The 8478-nt window shown below is 35.4% G+C and overlaps 1 protein-coding gene across 2 annotated transcripts; it reads right to left on the bottom strand.

Annotated features, from left to right (window-relative positions):
• Positions 1–3132: 3132 nt before the first annotated feature.
• LOC113700565 (uncharacterized) lies at positions 3133–6241 on the bottom strand. Of its 2 annotated transcripts, none has more exons than XM_027221041.2 (3): positions 6126–6241; positions 5669–6003; positions 3133–3495 (listed from the first exon to the last, which is right to left on the bottom strand). In XM_027221041.2, the coding sequence occupies exons 2-3, from the start codon at positions 5980–5982 to the stop codon at positions 3486–3488; spliced, it is 324 nt and encodes a 107-aa protein (XP_027076842.1). In that variant the 5' UTR covers positions 5983–6003; positions 6126–6241; the 3' UTR covers positions 3133–3485. The 2 variants fall into 2 exon arrangements, with proteins under 2 accessions (XP_027076842.1, XP_027076847.1); XM_027221046.2 differs by having other exon boundaries at positions 5669–5984.
• Between the last annotated feature and the right edge of the window lie 2237 nt (positions 6242–8478).

The following is an 8478-nucleotide window of genomic DNA, read 5'->3' as shown; positions in this document are numbered from 1 at the left end:
ATAGAAGCCATTTTAAAAGCATTAAATTTGAATTTTTACTAAAAGTGCTTCTAACCCCAAAAATTTCACTCCTAATTTTATGGCATGACGTTCACCAAACATGTCAAAAATACTTTTAACACTTAAAAGTATTTTTCAATCTAAAGCATCGCAATCCAAAACGGAGCCTAAATGGGTAACTACCACTACCTCTGCTTCTCAAGGAGGACTTGGCCTCAGGAAAACTGCTGATACTTGTAAGGCTACCATGGCTGGGTTATGTTGGAGGATGAGGCAAAACCAGACTGAACCATGGGCCGATTTGCTTAGTAGAAGATATGTTGATGAGGAGGCTTCTGCCCAAGAGAGAGAGCTTATTCTCTCCAAAAAAAAAACAAGGTTCCATCAACAAAAAATGTCTTAACGTAGGTGTAGAGCTATACAATACAGGAACGGTGTGGGCAGTAAGGAATGGAAATCTGACTAGTGTGGTTAGATGGACAGAAGTTGGACCAATTAGAAGGCACATCTCCGGACCTCTAACTGATGGAGAAGATCAACTTATTGTCAATCAATTTTTTGGTCTAGGTTCGTTGTGGGACCTCAGTCACATATCAGTCCAACTATCTGATCATATCCTTAAAGTAGTTAAATCCATTCTAGATAATAGGTCACACAAGCTAATGATTCCATCTGTTGGAAAGGGAATGCTTCTGGCCTTTTTAGTCTCAAGTCAGGAATAGATATGTTATCCTCCAACAGGGGGGAGGCTGTAATTCTGATTTGAAGTGGATTTGGAAAGTGGTAGCTAGTACTAGGGTCAAAATTTTCCTATGACTAGCCAGCTAGGACAGGCTTTCCACCAAAAACAATCTGCTGAAAAGAAAGATTGTTCAAGAGGAAAAGTGCACTCTCTGTGATCATGGTAAAGAAGCTGCTCTTCATATGCTGGGGTGGTGCATGGATGCTGAAAAACTTTGGAGTAGCCTGGCTATTCCAACCTCATTCAAACCTGCTAAGAATGACAATGTGGGAGGTAGGTTGAGAAAAGTCTGCTTGAAAACAGAACACTCTCCACACTCAAACCTGCCTTGGGGAACCATAATTGCTTAGGATGTTGGCTGCTTTGAAAAAATAGGAACAAAAGACTGTTTGAAGGACAAAATACTTCCATATGCCTTCAAAAATCCATGGTGGCCTCTGCAGCAGAGTTTCTAAAAATAAGCCCAAACAACGGAGCAGGTTTCAAGGTCAAAGAGCAGATTAATGTCTGCTGGCAACCTCCCACTAGCCCTTACTTTAAATTGAACACGGATTATCCATGGGTAATCCTGGTCCTGCTGGAGCAGGAAGCATAATCCGTAACCATTTGGGTGAATGGATTGGAGGATATAGTATGAAGCTGGGATGGTCTACTAACTTGAATGCTGAGTTATGGGGCCTAAGAGATGGATTCATTCTAGCTCAATCTCTCAATATTTCTCATCTTAATGTAAAAATGGATGCTAGAGTCATTATGGACTTGCTACTGGATTCTAACTCTAATATTCATGCATCCTCTTCACTTCTTATTGATTGCAAGACTATCATGAGCAGAATCTAATTAGTTTCCGTTAGAGGTGTTCTGTGAAGCAAACAAATGCGCGGACCTTTTGGCAGAGAAGGGCGTGGAAGGCTGGAAGCTGAAGGTGATTTCATTTTGTTTGAGAATAGGCTCCTAGATATTTCTAAGTTATTAGCTGATGATGTTAGGGGCTTATGCCTGCCACGTTTTGTAAACTCTAACTAATATCTATATATTCTACTTTTCTTTTTTCTTTTTTTTTTAAAAAGGAAAGAATTGAAATGATATTGAATACCTATATATCAATAAAATTTTGTTTAATAAACATTTAGGAATAAAACTGGTGTTTTAAAAATTTTTATAAAGCTTGCTTGAACTTTCTTTAATTTTCCGCCCATATTTGGGCAAAAAAAGTTTTATTAACTAGAGCTGCCAGTGTGATCCATCCAAATCTTCTCATTTCTTTTCTTTTCCGTCAAGCCACAACTCCTAAACATCAGAAAAGAGCAACTTTCCCTCACTGTTTTTTTTTTCTTTTCCCCTCAAATCTAAGCTTCCAAACTAAGCAGAACTAAAATTGTTATCAGTTGGAAGATTGTGTTGCATCAGTTGTTCTTAGGTTGGAGGCATTACGTGTGAGAAATGAAAGATGAATCTCAATTGGTATCCACGTCAGTCAATTTGCGTCTATACAAATCTTTGAGGTCACTCTGCTTTGGTGTGGTCTCTTGGCCACAGAAAACGATACTAACTAATCGGGGCAATTCAACTTCAGCATTCTTGCCTAGCGTGCAATTGAATTTGGGGTCTGCCTGTGCAATTGACTTGCAAGGAAACAACACGCCTGGAAAGGGACTACAAATAGCGTATTTGTGTATATAAGATTTCTAGGTTCTGGACACGGAAATGGTGAGAATTTCACCATCCTCTCGAGTCTCGACCGACAGCTATAAATGCTTCAAGAAAAGGCTCTTAGCAGATTTGTTAAACAAACGAATATGATTGCTTTTGCCGCGTTAGGTTCCAGTCTTAACAAGTGTTGATTCACTGATTATAAGGAAAGGTTCCCAAATGCCATTGAATTAGAGTGGAGTGGTAGTTTACTTGAACCATGGACTTTGATCATACAAACTCTGTCATTCTTTCATGAATGGATCAGTTAAAATGTAGTTTTTCTGCCTGCTAATTTCTGTCTTATCTTTGCTACCAAATGGCCTACAAGTGAGATGCACAGAAAAGTAAGAGGCATATGTAGATAAACTATGAGCAATCTTCACCTGTTAATGCATTCAAGCGGGTTATAGAAACCTTTCACCGTGAGGACCAGAAATTGTAAATACTAGAGCAAAGGTAAATGATCTCATCACCTTGTGTTTCTAAGGATACAATTTGAAGATAAAAATAATTGACCCTGGTAATTCATTTTTGCACGCTTTACTATCTTATCCACGAACAGAGCTCTCGGATAATATATCAGTTAAACATTTTCGCAGTTTTTGATCCACAAATGCATTCCTGGTTTGATATGGTATGCATGAAAAGTACACATCCACCAAATCAGAGAGACGAAAAGGCTAATTAATACCGAATTAGCCAAAAAACAACCGTCATTTTCAGAGCTATATTTTTGGACCAAACTGGCTGAAACCTTAAAGAAATCAAGTTCTGCCTAAATCAAACAAGCTAGCAATAGCCTCAATGGTCTCCAACATTATCAATTGCTTCCCAATTTCTGGCAACAATCAACTTCCTGTAATCCTTTTACCATACACCACTAGTATACCATTGGGAAAAAACAATAAAGGTTCTTGAGATACAATTCAAAGTTGAGAAAGCCACTAAAACCTTCATGATGACTTAACACTCAGGACTTGCTAGCGTCAAAACATTTGCCACCAAGCAATTACCTATCAAATATATGTGACGCTATTCTGAGATAGGTTTATAGACCCCTGCAGGCAAAGGAAACCAAATGTCAATAACACAATAAAAGGTTGATCTAGTCTAATGCTAGCAAATTAACACAACTAAAAACTAATTGACAGTTGTTCATCACAATACTGTATTGATTGCAGGACATAAAAGCGATGGTTGACTGAAACTTGGGAACATCTACATAGAAGTGCAATGCAGACATGAAAGCCTACTATAATTTCTAAGCCAGTCCAAATACTTTCTTAATCATTTTGCAGTTATAACCATAATATAATTAATCCCTCTATCTCTTTACCACTTAGGTATCTTTAAAGTTTTGTGTTAACCAAAAGAAATATCTATAATTTTGGTTTTCCAAATATGAGCCTTATTATGTTTCCCTGGATAAGGGAAAACCAAAGATTGAATCTTGACCTAAAATACACATGAAACTTCAGAAAAGAATAATGTAAAATAACTTCAACGTGCTCTTGTACTAGAGATATCCTAAAGGGAATTAAATCCTTTGAAATTGGCATCAAGAGAATCAAGCAAATAAATGCTGGAAACAAAGTTTAATTACGATTTAATTTCCTAATGATTTTCAATTGATTATATTGTACTTGTAACTATCTTTTAAGTTGACAAAGATCCAAATGCATTAAGTGATAATTCTGTATGCTTAATACATGAAAAAATAATTTCTACAACTTACATCCTTTGCCTTGATCAGGAGTCATTTTGTTCAGAACCAAAACGGGTATTCTGTATTTTCTTTTTCTTTATTTCTGCTCCTTTTATAGGTAAGGCACATACATAAATGAGATGTTGCAAAAAGTAGAACAAGTTTTAGTACAACAAATAGGAATTTTCCTGCTCAAAGATGTGGACATAACCTAAACAAGAAAGTCCTATTTGAAATCAGGACTTGGGAAACAAACTCATAGAAACAGTATGATAAACCATGATATATCCAGGTTTACAGCATTTTCCTTTCAAAAGTAAGTATATAACAGAAAAATTGGAAATTAGCTCTAAAAAACAGGGCAAGAAAATCTAAATGAAAATGAAACCTATACTTCAGTAGTCCACCTCTGTCCTTGCAGTCTGGTGCTCTTAATTGCTAACTGTCAAAGTTTTTCATTTCCCTTCTTACTCTTTTCTATATCTTGTTTTGCATAGATCCTACTGGCAACATCTATTTCACTGAACTATATCTTGCTGACTTGAGAATTTTGAAGTATGCAGCATGGCTCAAAATCCACAATGAAAATAATTGCGGGAAGTTTGTTTACTCCTGGCATTATCTATTTCACTAAGCAATTGTTCAGAATTTACTGAATACAGGTCACCCACAGACCAAAAAGAAAAAGCCGCCACCTGTGTTTCAACTTCTTACTGTATACTAAAGATTGAACTTCACTCTGTGTATTAAATAACTCAAGACTATTGCCACCCACATTGGATAAATAAGAAAAAACAGATGAAGAGTATTAGCAGAACACATCAACTCTAAAATCAATCAAGACAGGCTTTTCCCATAACTTTCAAATCATTATGCCTCACGTCATCAACCCTCAAGTCAGTAACATTTAAGCGCTATTAGAAGTTAAAAACACACAGCGTATTCTTCATTTAGCTTGAGGCTTGCTAGTAATATATCTCATAAGAAAACAGCGGAATTTAAACAAGCAATCAATTTTATTGTTTTTATCCTAACTCACTGGATAATTAATTTTTGTTCATCAGTCCAATAATAACCAAAAATTTCCTACTTGATTTCTAGAGAAGGAAAAGAAAGCCCATTGAAAAAAAATTTCCCAAACCTCCCCATTTGATCATTATCAAATTTTGATATAATGTAGAAACAAGTTTCAATCCTTGTTGATTATAGTGAAAAATTTCAGCAATGCGATTAAAAATCAAGTGCTCCATTCCCTTTGATCATCATCATCAAATTCAATTATTTTTCCCTTCCAAAACATAATGATTGCTCCAACAAACCCAAAAAATAAAAAATAAAAAATTCTGACAACCAGATTACGTAAAGAAAGTCCAATTCGACAATCCAGCAGTCATTCAAAAAAGTTCTTAGACCATCCAAGTGAAACAGCTTATTTACGCCTTCCAGAAAAAAAAAAACCAGATATTAAAAAGCAACCAAATTCCAAAATTGCAGAAATCAACCAAAAAAAAAAAAAAAATCTTTACCTGACTTTCTTGTCGAGCAGAGATTTGAGAACGCGAGAAAATTGCTGGGACTGAACTGTACGTTCGCGTGCTTTACGAGCTAAAACTCGCTTCTCCGAGTTCTTAATATGATGACTTTGCTCGCTCTTTATCAGCCGCTCGATTCCGCTGGATTGCATCTTCTTTTGCATAAGCGATAACGCTCGCTCCAAATTGCCGTCCCGTACTTGGACTCGGATGCCTCGCTGCTGCTGGAGCTCACGACTCACTGAGTTCAGCACCGCACTTGAGCGAGTCAAAATCGTCGGCATGTACTTCGCGACGACGTTCATCATTTCTAGTAGATAACTTGAATACTGAGAAATAATGATGAAAATAATTGAAAAAAGAGAAACCCTAAATCCCCAAAAATAATGATAAATGCTATTAAATAAATACGGAGGTCGATTTCAAGTTAGTGGGAGAAAAGGATGAATACCTCCGGCGACAATTGATCGGCCGGCGAAGAACTGATGGCGAGAGAAAATGGGGAGAAAGTGAAGTGGAAAGGGTGAGGCGTCTGAGAGTTGGAAAAAAAAAAAAAAAAAAACCCCTTTCCAATCACCTCTTTTTAAGGGGTTAAAAAAATAAAGGTTGCGGCTTGGAGGCGTGACTGGTAAGATGATTTGCAACTCCACGCCTTCAAAGTTACAGTTATGCAGTAAAAGCGCAATTTAAGATATTCTTTATAATATTACGCCTTTAGTGGTGTGGGGATACTATGGTGTAAAGGCGCGATCATCCCAGGCAAGTTGGCCTTTTCTGATTGGGTTTTGGAAAAACAAAAGGACGTTGCAAGTTGTCGACTTGGTTCAAATTACTTTACAAAGGATCGAGTTCAAGAGCTCAAGAAGAATCCTTGTATCCTTAGCATCTTATCTTTGGAAAATTAATATTCTTAATATCATTATATATACAAGTCGACATTTGACCAAAAAAATAATAATATCATTAACTCCGTTTGAATTAGCTATTTTTGGAGATATTTTTGAAATATTTTACTACAGCAATGTATATGAAAAATTTTAACTATAGATGTTTTTAAAATATTTGATATATTGTACGGATGATATTCTTTTTTGAATTATTTTTGTTTGTGTATTATTATAGTATTGTATTTGAAAAACTTATTTTTTTTAAAATAACTTTATCAAAAACAAAAGTACAAATTAAAGATAGACAAATGTCCAAATTTAGTATTGATAAATATATAACTTTATAAAAAACGAAAGTAGTAATTAAAGATAGACAAATGCCCAAAGTTAGTATTGGACTATAGTTGCATCAAAGACGATGTGCTTTTCAAGATTATAGACATAATGTAAACTTTTGAAATTTTAAGAAGTCGCAATAGTGTTCACTTCACAAGGGTAGGTATAACTCAACTTTAAACATACATGCTTGAAATTTTAAGAAATTACAGCAGTGTTCACTTCTCAAATGTAGGTATATCTCAACTCTAAGTATACAGTGAATATTAGATTGAGAAATTGATGTATATTAGAACACTATCATGATTTATAAACATTTCTAACTCTCAAAATACAGAGTCTGTTATCTTGATGGCTTTCTTTAATATTAACTCACATATACATTAGTCATTGAAATTATAGTCATCACATAACATAATCTGCATAACCTAAGACACTTGGCATAAATGATCCATAGCAAACATAGTTACTAGTTTGTGTTTACAAAACTTCTAATAGTGTAATAGTTTCCTCAACACAAGTTACTGTAAAAGGGTGCGTAGAAGCATCAGTATCCATCAAGGGAAAGAGCTTGGCAACAATGACTTGTATCTACGTACATAGGTCTCCTGACAAATCCCTCAAATTGTCACAGTAAAGGAGTTCCAACCTCTTGAGAGAAGTACCACAATCCCTTATAGTTGTTAAATCAGTGCATCTGTGCAATCTCAGAAATTTTATATTAGGATGGTGATGATTATTGGATAGTAGTCTTAGAGCCACATATGAAAGACATGTTAGCCCAATCATACCATTTTCTCCAATTATTTCTAGGGTCGAAAGATTGGTTACTTTGCTGAGAATCTTTTTTACCTGTAAAAAGTGGTCATTTTTCTTGATTTCCAACCTGCTAAGACTTGGAAAATAACTTGGAGCACTTAATAGTTTGAAACAATCTTCAATGATCAATGTTTCAAGTATGGAAAACAACAAATCAACAATTTCATCCTTGTCTGGTTCCATTCAATTTACCAAGTCCCTCATATTTCTCAGGGATTGCGTCTTAAGGGAAGGAAACAGTTTTTTGTTAGCCTAGTCATTCCTGATCCTCCTCCTTTAAAATCATCACCATTACCGTAGAATGAGAGCCCAATGCATCTTAACTTATCCAATTGTCGCGCCCCATTTTTAAAATAAAAAATAACTAGTTTAGAAAAAATGAATTTTTGAATGAATATGGGAGTTTGATTTTTAGAAAAAGGAAATGGGTTTAATTGGGACTTAAAAATGCGACGATTTTGACCCAAAAGAATAGTTTAAAAAGGGTTTTTAACGAAAAATAGGAGTCGCCACTTGTTATTGAGTTAAGGTGTACCAAGTCACTTAAAAATGAATTTTAGATAAAAAGTAGAGAAAATCCTTTTTAAACGACTCGAAGTCTACACAAATCAGAGAAAAAGATTTGGGAGTCACGGTGGAAGAAAGGAAAGGTAAGGATAAAAATCCAAGGCACCCTTTCCACCTAGTCAAAATTAATTGCGTGATTTAGTCCAAAATTTTCTTAGTTTAATCTAAAAATTTATCACATTTGGATGTCACTAT

Source organism: Coffea arabica, chromosome 1e (assembly GCF_036785885.1).
Source record: "Coffea arabica cultivar ET-39 chromosome 1e, Coffea Arabica ET-39 HiFi, whole genome shotgun sequence".
Taxonomy (NCBI): domain Eukaryota; kingdom Viridiplantae; phylum Streptophyta; class Magnoliopsida; order Gentianales; family Rubiaceae; genus Coffea; species Coffea arabica.
This window is presented reverse-complemented; position numbering and strand designations above follow the sequence as displayed.